Source organism: Streptopelia decaocto (genome assembly GCF_964273445.1).
Source record: "Streptopelia decaocto genome assembly, chromosome: 2".
NCBI lineage: Eukaryota > Metazoa > Chordata > Aves > Columbiformes > Columbidae > Streptopelia > Streptopelia decaocto.
Genome location: NC_138655.1, coordinates 27,123,291 through 27,143,535, shown reverse-complemented (window position 1 = coordinate 27,143,535; position 20,245 = coordinate 27,123,291). Strand labels below are relative to the sequence as shown.

Genomic DNA, 20,245 nt, shown 5'->3' with positions numbered 1-20,245 from the left:
CCTGTTTCTAGGAATTACCTCTTCTTGAATATTTCAGCTAGTGTTGAGAATATTGCTATTATTTACCAATTTGAGAATCTGCTTTACAAGCATTGTGGGAACTATGAGTTCCTGTCTGTCCATGCTGCCTTCCAAGTTCATTGGCATGTGAACTGCTCATTTATCTTTTTATTTTCACATACTGATAACATCTAAGTAAAGACAATGAATTGCAAGGAAATTTGTACCTTTAACTCAATGGAACATCTTGTGTTGTAGCTGATAAACCTGTAACTCCACTTTAACCAAGCTAAAACCCCCAGTGTAACAGTTTAATATGCAGTAAAATGAAATGATCTTTGGGATTTTGGTGCATTGGCCTGCTTTTAATTTGTGCAGAACAACACCAGTTGATTTCAGAGGGATTTGGAGGTGCTCAGCACTTCAAGAAATCAGGCCACATACATTTGGGGATTTTGAGCCTCCTCGTAGACACAGCAAGTTGGCGTGGATTTCAGGTTGCCTCCACAACCAGTGATTATATCCATGGTTATGATGAGGGCTTAGTATAAACGCACAAGATGCCAAATGGAAATTAGTAAAAAAAACCCCTAATGTCTAATGAAAGACAGACTTAATCATATAGTTTCAGTGAAGTTTAGCAGCAGTGTGTGTGTATTTTTTGAAACAAAGTTGATTTTACGTAAAAGCGCTGCTGGCTGCCAGCATTCTGATATGTATTTGACATTTGCACATGGAATATGCTGTTTAGGGTTTTTGTAAGCTTGTGTGGGTAATCTTTGCAAAGGAGCATAACTAGGTTGTTAATGGGGGGGGATTAGACAGGTGCTGCAACACCTTGCAGGAGATGTTGAGGATAGAACAGTGCAGCAGTGAACAAAAGCCAAATTGCTTGGTTCAGGGCCAGTGTTGAATCCCGGTTAAATCATCAGTGAAAATCAGTGTGATATTCCCCATGATGGACAGGGGTTTGTGTCACAGCTGCCACCCGGGTGGTGTTAGGGACCTGGGGTCAGGAGGGCCCTGAGTGCCCATGGACTCTGTCATGGGCACGGCTGGAAGCAGGCACTCGTGTAAACCCAAGGTTTACATCTGTCAGCAAATACTGCATTTATAACGCTATAGGTTTTTACATGGTCTAATAATTACTGCATTTTTTTAGTTTGAGCATTAGTAAAAGTTTGCTGCTCTATGCTTTAAAATCAATACAGAATCACTGTCTTACTTGATTTGAATAGGAAATATTGTGTTTTCGTCTGTTCATGTTTATGCAAGAAAGGGGTTAAATATTGCACAGTATGCTTTGCAATTTGTAGGACTGTGTTTGAGAACATATTAGCTTGAGTGCTTATTAGTTTGAATATTTATTTAAATAAAGTATATATTTTTAAAGAGTAAAGTGGTTAACAACTTTAGTAAAGTAGATCTCATACAGCTGTCAGCCCGTTTCTCTGTTCAGCAGGAATATGGCATTCCTGCACTACCTCGTCATTAATTTTCGTGCATGCTACTGTTTTACTTTCAATCTTCTTTTTTTTTGATCAACAAATGTCTACCAGAAGAAAGAAGCTTGCAGTCCTCCCTATCGTCACCTCTCTTATTGTAAACCTCATTGTGCCCCAACCCTGGCATTTTTGAGAGCTCTGCCCAGGAGAGTTTTAGAGATAGTAAAACCTGGAGTATTTACAGCAGTTTTGACTTACCTGTATTGGTTACACTTTCCTTTGCACTGATGTAGTAGACACCTTTTCTAGAGCTGTGTTTTTAAGTTTTTAAGTTTCATTTGTGAGAAGTAAGTGCAGGAAACATTCTGCCTGCAGATGATAGAGCTGCTTTCTGTGTGTGCCCCCCAGCAGAACGGCGGCTTCAGAACAGACCTGTGACGGTAACTTCACTCGTGTTCAGGAAGACAGATTCCAGTTTCTGTGATGACTTTTTGTCAAAACACTTTAAACACTTTGTCTTCCACTCTAACTATTTTGGCAAAGAGTCACATCACATTTTTACATATATGTATGTTTTGGGCTTTTCTCTTTACACTTTGAGAATGTTAAAATAAGGCAAAATCCAGAGTTTCAAGTGCACAGTATGAACAATATCAATCATTTATTGTACTGATAGGCAGATTCACTTTTCCTTCACTTAACATACACAATTGTATTTCACATTGCATAGAGAAAAGAGGAGAACAAGCCAGTGAGAAGTTAAATCACTGTGCGTGGAGTCAGAGTAAAGCGGTGAGAATGAGCCAGTTTACTTCCTTAGCACTTCAATATTTTTGTGTTTTCTTCAAGCAAGACCCCATCTGGCACACCTACTCCTTAACTTGCCAAGGCTTGGACTGGAGAGAGCCCAAGGCCATTAGGCCATTCCTGAACTGGTATTTAGTTGCCTGAGTTCACCTGAGGAATTCAAGGATTCATTACAGTGGGAGTTCAGTGACTGTAATCTTGAATGATCCGAGCCTCATTCTTTGACACACATTACAAATAAAATTGTATTTGCTTCTGCTTGTTGAATAAGACACAGACATGCATCTGAGAGATTGTATATAGCAAATCTGCTAACCTGGAATTGCTTCTGAAATAGTTGTACATGGAGGCAACATAGGTTTATTTGCCTTAAGACACAGCCCAGTTTCCTTCCTACACCAGTACATACTCGGAGCAACAGCCTGGACTTTCATGGAGCTGTCTGGCATAAAACTGGTGTAAAGTAAAAAGGGAGCCAGGAAAAAAACAGAAAGACGAAAGAAGATAGGGCTGTTTCCATACTATAGTTCCCATTTAAAAAATACCTCTCTGGCATAACAGAAAGCAGAGCCCACCATATAAACTAAATTACTAAATTGGTATAAAATCTGTGCTAGAGCTTTTGCAGATTTTAGTGTTAAATTTTAATACCATTATTATAGATTAATAATTAATTTTAACATCCAAGGAGGAATATTTTTTTTTCAATAGTACATGGTACAGAAAATAAGAATCCAGGAGATAGACAAACTAGACAACAACAATCTTAGGATATGAAATTTAATTATAGATTACACAGAATATGATGTAAAAACAGCAATTTACTAGAATAATTATAACCTGCAAAATGTGAAAATAGTTTAGAAAATGGATTGTCATATTCTCTGACACAGCAATAGTCATGAAAGGTACACTTATAATATCATATGTTAATCTGTGTATTAACTATTCTACCTGTCATTTAGCCAGGATTCCAAGACAGATTAAAGGCATTTATTTCTGAAGTGCCTATGTTTAAATTCAGTAAAGTTGAACAGCTAGATTGAACTATATTTTCATCAACTACTGCATGGACATCTATCCTGGATAGCTGCTTTGTCTATATGCTATGAGTTTGTAATGAGAAGAGTAATTGAAAAACTGCAGAGAGCACAGACCTGTAAGTGGGTGGTTTGTCAAGTGAAAAGGTTTTTTAGTGCCTTTTTCAATTTTGGAAATCAGACATGCCAACATATCTTTCATGTTTCAGACCTACATCATATTTAATCTGAATTCATATTTGGCATTAAAAAAAAAAAAAAAATAATGGGCAAAGTTATCTATAGACCTTTTTGTTTTGAGGTTCAACAAGAAATGTTGCAAGTGTCAAAGGATATGATGACCACAGCAATGTCGGAAGGTTTAATTTTTCCAGCCATGTTTATGAAAGAAAAAAAAAATCCAAAACCAACCCCAACATATTTAAGTTTCTTTTTGAATATACAGACTGGCTCAAACATAGACATTCTCTTTATCAATCTTATTGTTACAAAAACTGTACATTACAAACAGTATAGAAACAAACTGAAAGGAATGTGCCACACATCCTGGCTAATTTTCTATATGCAGTTTAAAAATACAGCCTACTCCCTTATAGTGCACAGTTATTGTGTAGATAGAGTACATCACTAGTTAAGTGGACATGATAGAAGAGTTCTAGTTTTCCTCAGCGCAGAGGATAAGCGCCAGTTCTGCTCGGTAAAGCTTTCCTCCATCAGACAAGGCCATGATGCTTTTCTTGTATGTCGCAAGGTTGTTAATGTCTAATTCCTATTTAAAGAACAGATAATGCTTTATAACCCTGTTTAGTTACCAGCATGAACAAGTTTTCTTGCAATGGTAGCATTCAGTTCCTCAGAAAATGGGGGGGGAGGGAGGGCAGAAAAATAATTCTCTCAGCCTGTCTAACAGTAACGCATTGCAAATGTTTTTTGTGTATTTGTATGTTACCCATACTATAGCCATATGTTAGGTGGCTGATAGCTGATGTCTCGTAAGCAAGGTTGTGACAGTGTTACTACATAATCACAACTGCCCTGGTTCAGGATTTACACTGCTATGACTTCTGCCGAGAATTTTAGTTGTACTTTGACTTCAGAAATTATGACTTAGAAGCTCTATATTTATCTTAATTGGGTAGATTAAAATGTCCTTAAAATCCAAATTAAAGCTAATCTCTAAGGGGAAAGAAGTGCCCTAGGATTACCTTTTTGTTCTTTTCACAGAGATCCTTCAGTAGTGCATCAAGTTCATTTTCATCTATATAGCCATTGCCATCCTGAAAAACAATGTTAAAGATAATTTTAAACATTTATTTTTAATTTCTGAGGTTATGGCTAGTTTTTCACAAATTCAGAAAATAAGTGCCATCAAACTATGCAATTAAAAAAGTTTTTTGTAGACTTACTTGATCATACATCTCAAAGGCTTTATTGAATTCTTTTGCACACATTTTGACACCCTAAATGCCAAAAGAAAAAAGAAAAATCCATTAACGACACTAGTTATGTGTGGTAGTAACAGGTTGCCTTAAAAAAGTGGATATTCATACCTGAAATTTAATAAGAAAATTTTCCTGTACAGGAAGTAGTCTTTGGAGAGAAAAAAACCAAAGGTCAATATATTTGACTGTTTCCACAACAGCGATTGGTATATAGTGTTTGTTGTGAATAGAGAAAGAAGACATACCTGGCCAGTTCAGTAAGCTCCAACTTTCCATCATTATTTGCATCAAACATCCTGAGCTGAAAGAGTATAAAATCTTACATTACTAATCAAAATTAATCAACCTAATGAAGAAAACAATTCTTTGAAAAACTTAAATTCAATGAAATTTAGACTTTATTTCATGCTGAAATGATGGCTCCACAATTTAATCTGTCACATTTGCTGTGTAATACATTTATTTAAAGTACTGAAGAAGTAATTTATAGTAATTAATTCTACTGCAAAAAGCTGATAAGAAACCAGATTAAGAATTCTATTTAACATACTGTAAGGTAGGTCTTCACCTGCTTACAGTGATGGATGTCCAACATGAGAAATGCAAGTGTATTTAGAAATCATAGGATTGTTGACATGATGACATTTTATTTTTGACTTCATGTCATGATCTGATAATATGATCATTATTCTCTATTCCTAAAGGTGATACAACAGTCAGGTAAAGTTCAACAGAATTCAAAGCATTCCGTTCCTCAGACAGAAAATAATAGACGTTTCAGGCATTTGGCTGCTTGGTCTAAATATTAAAGATCACATTCTGTTTCTGTGATATATTTCAAGAAAAGTGTGAACAGACACTGTAGATGATCACGTTGTTGATGGTATGAAAATAGGAAATTAAATGTCTCCCAATAATAATAATAAAAATAATAAAGTTATAGAAATAAATATATTAATCTAATTTGAGAAAATATGTAAATATTATTTCTAAATCCTTTTACATCATCCCATTGTATGAAAGTGTTTTCCTTTGAACCTTTGCAAGCATGAGCTCCTGCTGCTTGAGTGGCACAAACAGTTTATATTCATTATTAGAAGTAGGAGGAGATATTACACCTGCGTGGGACTTCCTCTCCCAGTTTTTATGTCTGTGTAGTTCCATTTTCTACTTTCAAGTATTATTTTGCTTTTTCTGTATAAAAGAGTCACAAAGGCAGCAAACTGTACAAAACATTGTTAGACGCTGTACTGAAAACACCACCACCCACACTCCATCCCATCACTTTCAGTCACAGTAATTTCAGAAGTAATTTTTAGATAAGAGGGAAAGCAGCATCCTGTACTGAGGTGTCTATCCTTTTAAAGACAGACTTAATGCCATGAAAAAATACCAAATTTCACTTGTTTAATACACAATAAATGGCAAAGGTGACTAGAAAAGAGTTCAACTTCTATAAACGTTTATTTCTACATAACACCCTGGTTCCTTTTGACACTTCCTTTCCTCGTAGAAAACCATCTGCCCTGCGTGCATTTCCCTCGAAAGGAGCTTTGCATTTGGGGGAGGGAAGCGGCGGCCGCTGTGAAGTCAATGTATTTCATATTTTGATGGGTTGTCAGTGGCTGGCTGTGCCAACTCACAGCTGGTCAGGACTGTACGTTTTCTATTAAGTCTTCTAGTCTCTGAGGAGATTATGGCAGAGCTGGCCTTATAATTTCTTTCTTATTGCTGTTACTTCTTTGTCATTGTGTCTCTCTGCAGAGGCCAGAATTTAGAGCACGCTGCAAGATGAAGGCCGAAAAGCTCTCTGAATGAAAAGGACTTGTGTTATCTTCACCAGTGAATACATAGTGACAATTCTAGGTAAATGGTTTATACCGATACAACAATCCAGAAGACATTTTCCAGAAGAAACATAAGTTTTGGTCAGACATTTTCAGGCCACTTTGAGGGCTGGTGTGCTTACATAGCAGGTTTTTGATTGCTAAAAATACAGTAGGGTGAAACAAAACTGGTAAAACAAAAAAATGTAGTGTTACATATTTTCTGAGTCTTTTTTTTTTCCCCCTGAAGCATCCACTCAGAAGCCAATACAGGTGCTTACCATGTGGCACCATAGTGGTGGGATGGAAGGGGAGACCCAAGGATGGGTTGATTTAAGGCCAGGGAAGCAACTGTTTTGTTTTAGTGTTTATCTAAAACATGAGTTTCTTCTTCTTGAAGAGGAGGAGAAAGAAAGAGTGAGATCTTTGTAAATCTGATAAGAAGCCACCATGCAATAATGGCTCTTAAGACCAGAGACAAACACTATGGCGCTGTAAGAAGGCAAAACACATAAAGTAACCCCAAATTAATGTCATCTAAATATAATAATGTAATTATGACAGCTACAATTTTTCTCCTCTGAAACAGTGAAGACTTCAGTTTTGCAACTAATGGTGCAGGGAAGCAGAATACGGGAAGATACTATGGTATGTCATCCCTCTAACTGTGATGACATAGTTACATAGTTGGCCTGATTAGGACCTGGTGGGGCTCCAAGTCATTTGGAGCATTCCAGTGGCTAAAGATAAACAGAGTCTGGATTAATACAGTCTTGATGAAATATGCCTGTAAAGAATCTTACCATTATTTCTGTGTATTCTGTTAGCTTTGAATCTTCAATCTGCTTATTTGCTTTCTGTAATAAATCTTTCAAGAAGCTCTGTTAAAATAAATAGAAGACGAATAGGTGAATTTTTATCTACAGTATAAAATGTGTGACTTGCTAACTTCAGATTAAAGTAACGGGAAATACTATCTTACCCACACTTCAGTATTTACTGCTGTAGTTCCAAATAACTATGAAAGAAGTAGTAATTAACAGCTAAGAATATAACGGTTTCTTCTGATCAACTCAAGTATACTGCATAGTTTTATTTGGAAAAAGTGACTCATAAACTTTCCTCATTGGATGCCATTTGTTGAATTGTGAATTTAGAATAAATAGTTTGGCTTTGAAGTATACTTGTTTTCTAATCAGCTCTATCAGTAAACTAAACTAATTAACCTTGATTCTCCTTGGAAACTTGGATGCCTAATCACTTCTTGCAACATTGGAACAATTTTACAGAAAAGATCAATGATTAATCAAGTTTTCTTCTTGCCCATGGCAGTACTCAATGCTAGAAGTGAACGTTAACCCACATTGCTCCTTCTTACTTTGTATTTTAAATGTGTGCAGCCAGTTTCATTGCATTTTTGAATGAGAATTTTATATAGTATGGCATGACTTGAAACACCAGCCTTTTTACTTTAAAAAATAAGATTGTTTCCACCCATTCAGTGGTTTAAACTTCTGTGCTAGATCTGTGACATTAAAAAAGGATGATACCAATTTATTTCACAAGGGCATTACAAGACCTGAGATGTCAATGCCCAATGAAGTACCTAATTACTGTCATCAGTTGAAGTGTCATTATCCTTGTGGAATTTTGGGACACTCTTCAAGATAGAAAACGGTGTAGCTCATAAGAAAAACTATTTGTGCATAGATTGCATTCTTGAACCGGAATGCAACCATGTCAATAGTAATATGACTAATCCCCACTATAGTTCTTCCAATCTCTATGCTGGAAGGCCTTCCTTGTAGCGTCTATACAAAGAAAATGACTGGAATATTGTAAATGGACATCACACATATATGTTTAATCTTGTGTGCTTTAATGGAAGGACATTGAAAGGCTGTCCAGTCCACCTCCATGTCTCAAGACAGGATGGACTATATCTAAGCTTACAGAGTTAGTGTCTGATCTGAGTTATTGCCAAACCTTTCCCAAATGCAGGCAGCCTTCCTCTTAGACAACCTATTCCATTGCTGTTACTATTGTTAGATATTTTTCCTGATTTCCAGCTTAAATTTCTCTTATGAACTTGTACGTGGGTGTACGCCTCACATAGCAAATGCTTAAAATGTTTAGGCTTGTCAAGAAATACTGATCTAAAAATAAAACTGGATATTTGTGTCTTATTTTCAACATGTTAAAATGGCCTGTTTCTCTGAGGCGGGCAAAATCTTGCAGCACAGGAGAGATGGGACCATTAGGGACCCAGTTAAAATGTCCTCATTCTTCAGCTGGCCCTCAATCAGCCCTGCCTTTTTGAGTCTATTTTAAATTACAGCTGCTGGCAACAGTCCTTAAGGCATCGTCTAATAGGTGGAGGGTTCTCAAGTGCTACATGCGTGGCCTCCTCCTGATCCTACCAACTTTAGATACACCAACCTGCTGCGACCAGCCAGCAGAAGAATGAGCTCGTCAGCCTGAGGGTTACCTTGAGGTAGGATCCTCAGCAAACGTCACACAGATACCAAACTCAAAGAGGAAGGGAAAAGGAAAAAAGATGTGAATTATCTGATGTGGATTCCTCTTCTGAACAGAAGACCTGTAAGGATTTCAGACAGTTTGATCGCCTAATGCTTTAGTTAATAAAGCTTAAGTAGTTCTTCTTTAGTCTACCGCATATGGGCAAAACAGTCCAAATAAGATGGATAAACACTGCTGGGTCTCTCTCTTGCTGTGAATTGTTTTGACTCTTCTGAATTTAAAGTTACAGTAACATATCAAGTGAAACTGAGCTGTGGCAAATGGCACCTTTCTATTCAGAGTCTCTATGAGCATCTCTCCTGTGAGGAAAGGCTGAGAGTGCTGGGACTGTTCAGCCTGGAGAAGGCTCAGGGACCTCATCAACATATATAAATACTTCAAGGGAGGGTACAAAGAGGACGGGACCAGGATGTTGCCCAGTGACAGGACCAGAGGCAATGTGCACAAACTGAAACATAGGAGGCTCCTTCTGAGCATCAGGAAACACTTTTTCACTGTGAGGGTGACTGAGCACTGGCACAGGTTGCCCAGAAACGTTGTGGTGTCTCCCTCCTTGGACATATTCAAAAACTGTTTGGACGTTGTTGTGCGCAACTGGCTCTAGGTGGCCCTGCCTGAGCAGGGGGTTGGACCAGCTGACCTCCAGAGGTCCCTGCCAGCCACTCTGTGATTCTGCATCTACAAATTTCTGTTAGCTTTATGACTAGGGAGGAAAATCACTCTAGCTTTAAGGTTTGTTAACTCTGGAAGGGTGAGTTGGCTAACGGAACAATCGCGATTCCACTTTTATTAGCACATATTAAAGCTGATACCAAAATCCCACCAGGTTAACCAAGCAGGGACAACACAATTCCAGTTGTGTTAACCTAACAGTGTTACTGTAGAAACTGCGGGGTTACATGATACTTGAGAGAGCATGATCTGTCCAGCAGCATAATGATTAATGGTAGTGATGCCCTTAGGAAAAAAACCCAACAAAACAGCTGTCCTCTCTAATATACCAAGAAAAGAACAACATAGCATTCAGAGGCCTATCTCACTTTTATAATCTTTCTTCTAAGCTACAATACCTTCTACTCTGAGTCATTTGAGACAAATACTGATCTGAATTAAAACACACTTTAAGAAACATTGATCAGAATAGAGTGTCACTTTAAATAATTTACTGGTGATAAAAACATCAGCTAATCATATTGCTTTTCAGTCATGTTTGAAATGCAAAAACATGCACGGGTGGTATCTGAAGAAACAGATAGCAGCACAGGCTGTAATCCAACTCCTGTTCTCATGTCTTGCATACTCATAGGTATTGGTTTACCTTAAGTTCCTCAGAATCAATGAAGCCACTGTGGTCGCTGTCATATTTTCTCCATGTCTGCAATCAGAATATGAATGCTTTAATGATATATTTATGGTAAGCAGGTCTTGGATGATTTTACAAGAGGCAACTTTTCATACCCTACCTGCATGAAGTCTTCACTTGACTTTAGCTGCTGGCACCTGAAGAACAACAGGAAATTCTCTTCCGTCGGTAAAATCTGAGCAAGCTGTAACAGAATTTAAGAAAGTTTAAATTTTGATTTTTCATTAGTCTAGCTGAGCCTGTAAAAGAGCATGAAACTTTTTTTGTAAAAGAGTATGAAATTCTTTGAGCTGGCACTGCTCTATTGTGGCCCCATAGGAAGCTTCATCCTGTTATCTTCCAGATTTGGAAGATACCTCTGAAAGGCTTCTGGTTTGCAGCTTTGCCATATCCATCAAGGTCAAACAGAACTGAGGTCTGAGTGAAGCGAGTGAGACGGCACTTTACCTAAGGGGGAGTGGGGGTCAGAGGGGAAAGAAGTCACCCTTGCAGGTTAGGATCTGTGATGAAAACCTTGGAATCAGCGCAAAGGGAAAGCATAACACAAGGAAGTTTAGAGTATAAGTGTGGAGGAACATGAATTAAGAAACTAAGGAAAATAAACTACTCACACATACCAAGGAAAGAGAGAGAGGAACCCTGACATTAAGAAAAATGTGTAAGGTAAACAGAAAAATACATGGAAAAAACCCCCAGGAGAGTAAAAGAAAGTGGGGAGGGTAAGGATATGGCAACCGGTGGTCATTTGTCAGGCACAGAGATGTGCCCAAGAACAACTATAAATACCGGAAAGAAATTAAAAGGACTTTTAGCCCTGCAAAATCAGGGGTGGTGCTTCCAATCCCTCTGGTCCACAAAAATCTTTTTTAAGATCAGACATTATTGTACCGATTATTGAAAATGTTCATTTACTATAACTCAATTTTGGCAAGTGACAAATGTAGAAGATGAAGAGTATGCTGTATAATTTAATGTAAAATCATGATTTGTTTGTAACAAAAGCCTAATATTTTTTTCTCTCTTCAAAATGTATGAAATGAGTTTTGATTAAGGAAAACTTTTTACTTGAAGAATAGACCAGCTGTGCTTACTAGGAAGACAAAATGCGTTTTCCAGAAAGACAGATTTCTTAGCTGCATTCTTTTATGAAAAATGACATCTGCAGACTTCCTGGAGCCCCGTCTTAAAATTTCGATCCAAATTGTTGGATTTTTATGCATTCACTTCACACCCTCAAATTGCTTGTTCTGTTTATTTCAGGCTTTTTTATTGTGTTCCAGTGATGCCGTAGGCGAGTTTAGCTCTCCCTCTCACCCTACAGGCACAAGGGTACGGAGCCCTGCTCTGTCTTTCCTCTAAAATCATCTGTGCAAGGAATCAGTTATATTCTTTAAGTGTTGGTACCACTGAAAAGGCACATCAGAGCACTCTCTGTGCAGAATGGTGCAGCTGATGACAGACTGTCAGGCCCATCAGAGTGTCCTGAGTGCTTTTGCTAAATGGCTGAACACCAAATCCAACCAACCTAAACAACGTATTTTTGTCAGCAGCTTTTGAAAACTACTACATCATAAATGGTGTATACATGCGTGGGTAACTACATGTTCATATGTACACAATAACTGCATGTGTGTAACTTAGTACTGATCTGAGGAAAAATTTCTTTATTTCTCCCATGACAGGGGAGCTTTGATTTTTAGAGTAAATCAACATTGCTACCCAACAACAAATGTTGAATGGAAGAGCTGATTATAATAGTAAGCAGAGTTTGGGAGAAGAAACTAAATATGACAATGAGGAAGGCTTTACATGTTTGGAATTTATAAATAAGATGTCATTCCTGGGACCTCTATAGTTACGTCTGGTTAATTTTGCAAGTGCACTGTAAATTAGTACAAGATGAAAGGGTAAATGTAAAATAGTAACTTTCCAAAGAGTTATTAACAGCTTGCTAGCAGTACAAAACTGTATGTGAGGGACAGAATATACTACCTCTGGAAGAAAATTACAAGGTAAAAGGGTAAATGTAAAATAGTAATTTTCCAAAGAATAATTAACAGCTTACTAGCAGTACCAAACTGTCTTTGAGGGAAAGAATATACTACCTCTGGAAGTAAATTACCTTATTTTAAGCCATACCTTTCATCCTTTGTAAGGCTCAGGGAAAAGCACAGGCTTTTACGTTACAAAGATGTAGTAGCTCAAAATCCAGCAGCAGCTCAAGCTTCTGCCAAAAAAGTAGTCTTTTGTGTTTTCATAATAGCAACAATATAGCTAAAGGAAAGTCCAGTTTTTCAAGCTCACGCATCAAATATCATTAAATTGCTTTTTGTGGAAAATTCTGCATTACTAAGGGATGAGGAGATCATGTGGAAACTGGCCCAACTTCCCGGTCCCAGTTATACCACTACAGTGAGGAAAGATGCAAACCTGGTGCTATTTCTAATGACGATTTCTTTGTGAGGATAAGCATAGGGGCACTCGGTGAATGTGTTTGAATAAGAGTGTGGACACTACAGGTTTGTATATGGCAGCAATAGCAGTTTAGTGACTGTTTCTGTGAGCTCTGCTGTTTTAATAGAGAATGTTGGCTGTTTCTGCATCATGAGTAATAGAAGACAGCCACAAAGCCTGAGACTGGCTTGACTCCTCTCTGCTCAGCTGCAGGCTGAGATATGTCTTTTTAGGTTGGTTACCTAGCAGAAAAAATACTCTCAGTACTTATATCAGAACTATTTTCTAGAAATCATTCTCTAAGTAAATTCTGTTGATATTTAATGCTATTTAAAATTCCTTTCAGCTCATACAGTGAATTTTCTTTTTAAAATCCTAATTAGAGAATGGGAGTACAAAGACTATTTTAGGCTAATAAATAGTTATTTTTACAGCAGCAGTAAGCTTCAAATAATCTGAATGTGGAATTAGCATAGTCCTGAGTTTTGAAACCTTGTGTTTCACATCCACATTTTAGTAAAAATATTGTTCTAAATGAGTACAAAATGTGAAAGAAAGGTCCCTTACACAGCGGTAAGCAAGTGGACAGGTCAGATTGCCTTTATCTGGAGAACACTGGATAAAAGCTAGTGAACTAACTGTGGTGAACTTGCAAAGACAGAATTGACACTTAATTTGAGCTGAATGCCCACTCCTTCCTCTGTGAAGCCACCTAGGCCTCCTCTTTGTCTCAGCCAACAGACCTTTCCTGCAGAAACTCATTATTTGCTAGGATATTTATTATGATGCCTGGGAGTCCAAAAGGCTTTACATAATTTCTTTTTTAAACAACATTCATACACTTTTTCAGAAACACTATTTGATGTACTACGTAAATGGGAGCAATCTGGAATTGCCAGGCATTTTTATTCATAAGGAAGGACAATCATATTCAAATACCAACTTTAATATCATATTGTTCTGCATGTACAACACATTTTGGCCGAGTCCCATCTGCACTTTCCAAATGAAGCTTCATGCTGATGTAAGTGAAACAAAATATAGCTGTTGGGTTAGGAAACTGCTATATTAAGGGAGAATGTCCCTTTAGTCACAGAACTGAGTACTGTCACTATTCAATGGCTTCCGTGGATGCTGAGCATGCTTGACACTTCACTGGGGGTGGTGAGCACTGCACTATATCAGGCACTATCTGGTTTGCTCACCTTTACCCATTAACTCAATAGCAGAATTGGAAATAGAATTTGAAAGCATAAACTTTCAGTTATCTTTCCTAAGTAAAGAACTATGGTCTTTCTAGGCACCGTCTACACATTCTTCTTGCATTCAATGCTTGCTATTATACATATTAAAAAATACTAAATTAAAAAGAATTCTTCAAGACTAAATGAATAAGCATTTCTTAGTCCAAAACCAAACAATTAGTCCAAACAAATACTAGTTCTTTTAGGATGCAGAAGTATTTGATCATGCTAAGTATTGCAAAAATATTGTTAAAAAAATCATTTATAGCTGCAAGTGAAACAAACTATTCATATTTCCATGGTAGTTTATTCACAATTACATATGCATTTAAACAAGTATATGCAATTCAGACACACAAAAGAGGAGAAACGATAACCTAAAATGATCTATTATATCAGCAGTGATAGTCTTTATCAACTTTTACAGATTCTATCCAGTCTTCTATTTTAAAATTAGTCACTGACTCAGAGTTGGTCACTGTAGAAATTTTGCAGACCTGGTTTGTTTCCAGCTGTTTTTTAATTAGCTCTCTAGGTCTGATTTCTTAATATCAGAAAAAAAAAATATAATACCACTTAATGAAACCACAGTCTCACTGCATTCAGAATGACATAAATGAGTCATAGATTTAGGCTTGAAAAAGTGACTTTTCTAGCTGTCACCAAGCTAACTCTCCTTTTTGACTTGCAGCACTGAACAGTGCAGGTGAGAGAAAACTTACTAGTTCCCCCCTTCCTAGCGAGTTGTCTAAATTATACAGTTGTTGAGTGGCTGCATGTATAGAAAGGGCTGGTTATCTTTACCTTCCTTGGAAAGTGGTAGTAAGCAATAGGGGATTTTTCTGCCTGAAGTTCTGTTAAAGTTCAAGAAAGGAATTAATAAGAAATCCTGATCTTTCACAAGCTGGATGGCAACTCCTATTAAAATTTTGTTTAAATTTAACATGATTATCATGTTCTTTTACCATATATGTATTTTTTTACTATAGACTACATACAGTGATTGCCCGATTGCATTCACTTGTGTGTTATCCTCACTATAAGAGTAGTCACAGAGCATTAGTTCAAAATCATGGGTAGAAATAGATCACATTACCTTTCGCAATTTAAATGCCTAAAATAGAGCTCTTATCTGCTTTACAGAAAAACTAAATGGCTGTTGATGCTTATTTGTACTAAATAGAACATGCAAGTTAAATGAAGCGTAGTCAAATGTCTTGAGAGGGGTAAGGAATACCTTTTGTTAATGAAAAAATGTCATTTGTGAAAAAAATACTAAAGATCTTAAGACAGAAGAACAAACTTTCTGTGTAACTAAAAATCTAGAATATTTATGTATTATGCTCACATTGTTCTATGCTAAATGTATTTTCTACAAGTAAACACGTCAGTCTTCTTTTTTTATAAAAGACTTACCTCAACTATTCCTATTTTTCCATCAGGAGTCTTCCCATATTGGTCCACAAATGCTTTCATTTCAGGTGTTAAATCCTATGAAGATATAAGAGAATCATTACTATAAGACACAGCGAAACCTATATATAAACTTACTTGAATATTCTACTAGTTGCCAAATAATGTACTACATTTAATAAATTACTCACACTTATTGCAGCCAGATTCCTCAAGTTTAGATGAAACTGAGTATTTTTTTTAGTCACGAATCCCATCATTGTGATAAATTCTGCTTCCTAATGAATTATATTACAGTTGACATGAATGATTGGCATCTAAATACCTAGAATGCCTATTTTAGTTTACAGAATGAAAAATTATAGAGACGTGTTGGAAGATGGGTATAACAGCTCCTTTGTTTAAGACGATGACAGTGAAGTTCATAGGCAATTCTTAGTCAATTTTCTCAATTTTCATTTTTAAATTAGTAACTTGAAGGCAGTGAAAAATCTTTCAAAATAAGAAACATTTCAGTATAATACATCTGAACACCAAAATAGCCTTTACAAGTCTTTGAGTTGATTTTTCCTGAGCAATGAATACTATTTTAGCTCTAAAAGAACCCATCACAATATCATATTTTTCACTGTTTAGCATTTGATTATCATGAAAACAGAGTCAAAATGTCACTGCTGAAATGTAGAGAGGCAGATTTAGAAGAGAGAAAACTTTGAGCAGAACCTTAAATCTGACAGAGTAAAGAAAACATAATTGTTCTTCATATAAATTACGGTCCCTGCTATACATCTGTTCTCTAAAGGCTATCCTTACTCTAGGCTATAGCAAAGGTGCCAGGCTTGGGGTGGAAATCTAAATATTTGATTTTACACTTCAACTTGCCTTCCATTGATATGAGCTGCCATCAGCCTTCAATACTGATTAAACTTTCAGCTTCATATTTCTTATAGGTGTGAGCTAGTAAAACGGTGCAGCAAGAATCAGAGCTACAATTATATTAAAATAATGGAAACAAACTGTTGGTTATCGATGAAGATATAGCAGTCTTTGGAAATTAAAGGTTTAATTGCTATATAGGTCTGATTCTATAGGACCTAAATTATTCACTCACTGGAGACACAGGGAATCTCGGCTGTACAAAGTCCACTGTAGTTTGTCCCAAATTTCAATTACCAAAGCTAACTAAAATGTCAGTTCTTTGTAGCTGGTACAATCATGGCCTAGTATCCTATTTCTGTCAAAGTCATCCATGGCAAGTTTGTAATTTGCCATGGCTTTAATTAGAAATGTGGTTATTAATACAATGCACTTCAATGTCACCTTTCATCTAATGATCCCAAAGTGAGGACAAGTTTGCTTAGCAGATAGAATGGAGAATTTAGACACCTGGATTTTAATTAGTCCTGGTTAAATATTTTACTGATTTTTCAAGTAGCAGCTCTGCAGTGCCACAGCATCCAGCTGTTGTAGGAGGCACAGACAATTACAGGTTAAACAAACCTGAATTCTCGTCCTCTAGTATGCTACTCAGAAAGAGGGGTTTTTTTTTGTTGGTGTTCACTTCATCTTCTCTTGAGCTGCTTGATAAGTTATTCGAGTTACGTTACCCAAATAAATGTCTTCGGTCAAAAAACACTTGCTTAAATTTAACCAAGCCTAGTCCTAAACTTGATACAGATGCATTGCTCAACATTTGAATTAAGAGACTAGCATGTCACCCCTCAGTCTCCCCTTTTAAAGCTTAAGAGACACATCCAAACAAGTGGACCTGTAGAAAAAAATGTTTTTTCAATATGATTTGAAAATGTAAGTATAGATGGTACTACAGAAACACATGACTGTATCAATTAAATCACGTATTTCTGTGGAGAAATATTTTCATTGTCTAGACATGCAGAGAAAGTGAGAAACAGATGTGGAATAGCTCAGCTGAGATCTACCTATTGACTCTTTATCAACCTCTCTGTTAGCCACTTGTACCCCACAGTTTCTTTTGGCTATTGGCATACCTAAATAGACAAGGTATTGCATAAATATGGGGCACAATAAATGGAAGCTATGCTTACATACTTATATAGCTTCTATTTTTAAAAAAGCAGCAGTTCTTTCGACTTGTCTGAAAGTATATCAGATCAATTCACTATCTACCATAATGCACGAAACAAAAAGAAATAGTGTTACCAAAGAAAAGTCCAGGCCCTGAAACCTCCAAGTACACATCCACCCTTTGGAGCTAGCATGAATCAGGCTGCATGCGACTGCTCCATCTGAGAAAAAGCAACTGTGAAAGTACGGTCTTACTGCGTGGATTAATATAAGGATTAGAATTAGAACATAATTAGAACAGTTCTGTAGCTGGGAAGAATGTTGGGAAATGTTAAACCATCCTATTAGATGACAGAATCAATGTGATTCTTTAATGCATATGGCATGACTGATGTAAAATCCAGCTATGAAGAATGCATAATTGAATATTTCAAAAATAGTGAGCAGGAGAGTGACCTGAAATTCCAAAGTTAATGATGACAAAGAAGCTTTGGGGTGTTAAAAGAAGGACAGCCAAGGAAATGACATATAACCTACACTAGTTTCTCAATGTGTCCCTTCTGGCAAAAGAACAGAAATTCAAAGCTACTGAATTAGTATCCCATGAGACAAGACACGAACTAATGAGATGGTTGTTTGGCAAATGAGCCTTCAAATCTGAGAATCAGCTTAGATTTGAAACCTAAGATGACAAATATCCGTATTCCAGAAAAAGGCTTCAGGGCTGAAGGTAACATCTACCAAAGGCAGAGCCAATGGATCAAGTACTGAATTTAATGTTGTTACTATAGGTTGCTCTTTCGGCAGAACACTCCAAAGGTTTGAATCAGAGAAATAGGAAAGGAAGACTTAATTAAACACCTGAGCATTTTTAAAAATATACTGTGAGATACAGGCAGAAGTTATTTTAAAAAAATATAAATTGTGAAATTTGCTTTTCTGTGTTACTTTGAGAAGGCTCTGTTTTTAAGATGTACACTTGCTTTGAGAAAATAATCTGATCTTAAATTGAGAAATACTTTTTTTCCTTAAGCTTCTAATTAATTTTTAACTACTGAATAATATATCAGTATTTCTATAAGAATGCCATTCATACTAAATATACACAGGCTTAATCCTCTTTCTAATGGACATACTTAAGTTTCCTGCACTTCACTGTAGAAGAGAGACTTGTTCTGTTGCAATACTGGAAAGGTATTGAAGTTGTGTTTAATCTTTTCTGTGAAAAATAAAAAGAAATCGACTTTTTGCCTCTAAAAACACATTCCTTTCTCAATTTTCTGGTGATTTTTTTTTTTAGTTGATTGAGTTTTAAATTTTAGTTTAAACTTACACTCATGAAAAAGGTGCCTACATCAACGGCTATAAGAAGAATTAACAGGTACCAAGACCACAGTAACATTAGAGGCATTGCTGTGAGACAGATTTTCAGATGCATGAAGTTTACACTCATACAATTAATAACAAGATACAATTTTGCAAAAATTAAAATGTATATTATTTTTTCATTTACTACAAAATTATATAGAAACTTTTAAAGCAAATTTAATTATTGAAAAGCTAGTGCTCAATTTGGAGGTATTCTTACATGAAGTAATAATCTATGTCCCCCCACATACACATGCCAGTTAAACTATATTTTTATTATCTGTTACTTCAGAAGTCTTTTAGCATAGATTGGTTTAAATAGACTTAATTAGGTTATATATTCGAGTTTGATGCTAAGTGGCTTGTTTTAGAATCTGATTATTTTAAAGGCAATTTATTTGTTAAAAAAATAATTACTTCTATTTTAATTTAAATCTTGCCATGGAATCTGAAATGTATTTATTTTTTTCTTTTCTCTCTCTGTTTTTTACCATGCGGGTATAATTTGGAGGAAATTTATAATTAGTACTCATATACAGAATTGTTTTGACAATATGTCAAAAACTTTGCCATCCCTCTGAACAGTTTAAACTAGCAGGGTTTGGTACTCAGATTCCTGGTATATAACACTGGTGAAGGACAAATAGTGCTTAGCAGTCATCTGCAGATCTATTTATTGACCACCAAGGGGCAGAAATGCATTTCAGCCCATACTGCCCATTAGGTATGAAATTCAAACAGAGTCCCACTCTGAAGTGTTGTTTGTTTGTTTTCTTTTATTTTACTTTTTCTTATTTTATTTTTAGTATCAGTATATACCTGGATCAGGTAAAATTACTTGCAATGGGATAAGAACCCATCCATTACAAAAGAATAGTGTCTATGCATGCCTTGACTTTTCTTTTTAAGCACCGTAAGAAGCATCAGCTTGTAGCCTGGCAAGATGTGAGTGGGACCTGCTCTCCAGGGACGTGGAGCCCGGCCTCACCTTTCCAAAGCAGATTATTTATTTCGTTTGCAACCTGATGATTTCTAGCCGAGCTACTTCCCTTTGCCTGCTGAGGCAGGTGCATGAATTGTGTAATGGCAACAGAGAACAGAAGCAACTGGGGCACTGGAGTTTGCTCAAGAAAACTCTTCTTTCCCAGAGAAGACCAAAAAGTGGGGCAAAACGTTAACCTACCAAGCCTGCCTTCTTCCGTGCCTGCTGCAGCTCCTGGATGAAGTTTTGTAGCTCCTTCCCATCCATGTACCCA

The 20,245-nt window shown here is 36.5% G+C and overlaps 1 protein-coding gene across 1 annotated transcript; it reads right to left on the bottom strand.

Annotated features, from left to right (window-relative positions):
- Nucleotides 1–3,076: 3,076 nt before the first annotated feature.
- CALB1 (calbindin 1) lies at nucleotides 3,077–20,238 on the bottom strand (the record flags this gene model as incomplete). Its single annotated transcript, XM_082046275.1, has 10 exons — nucleotides 3,077–4,061; nucleotides 4,498–4,569; nucleotides 4,699–4,752; nucleotides 4,843–4,882; nucleotides 4,980–5,035; nucleotides 7,364–7,441; nucleotides 10,420–10,476; nucleotides 10,565–10,648; nucleotides 15,579–15,653; nucleotides 20,173–20,238. 10 exons carry the CDS (start codon nucleotides 20,236–20,238, stop codon nucleotides 3,948–3,950), a joined length of 696 nt encoding a protein of 231 aa, XP_081902401.1. The 3' UTR covers nucleotides 3,077–3,947.
- Between the last annotated feature and the right edge of the window lie 7 nt (nucleotides 20,239–20,245).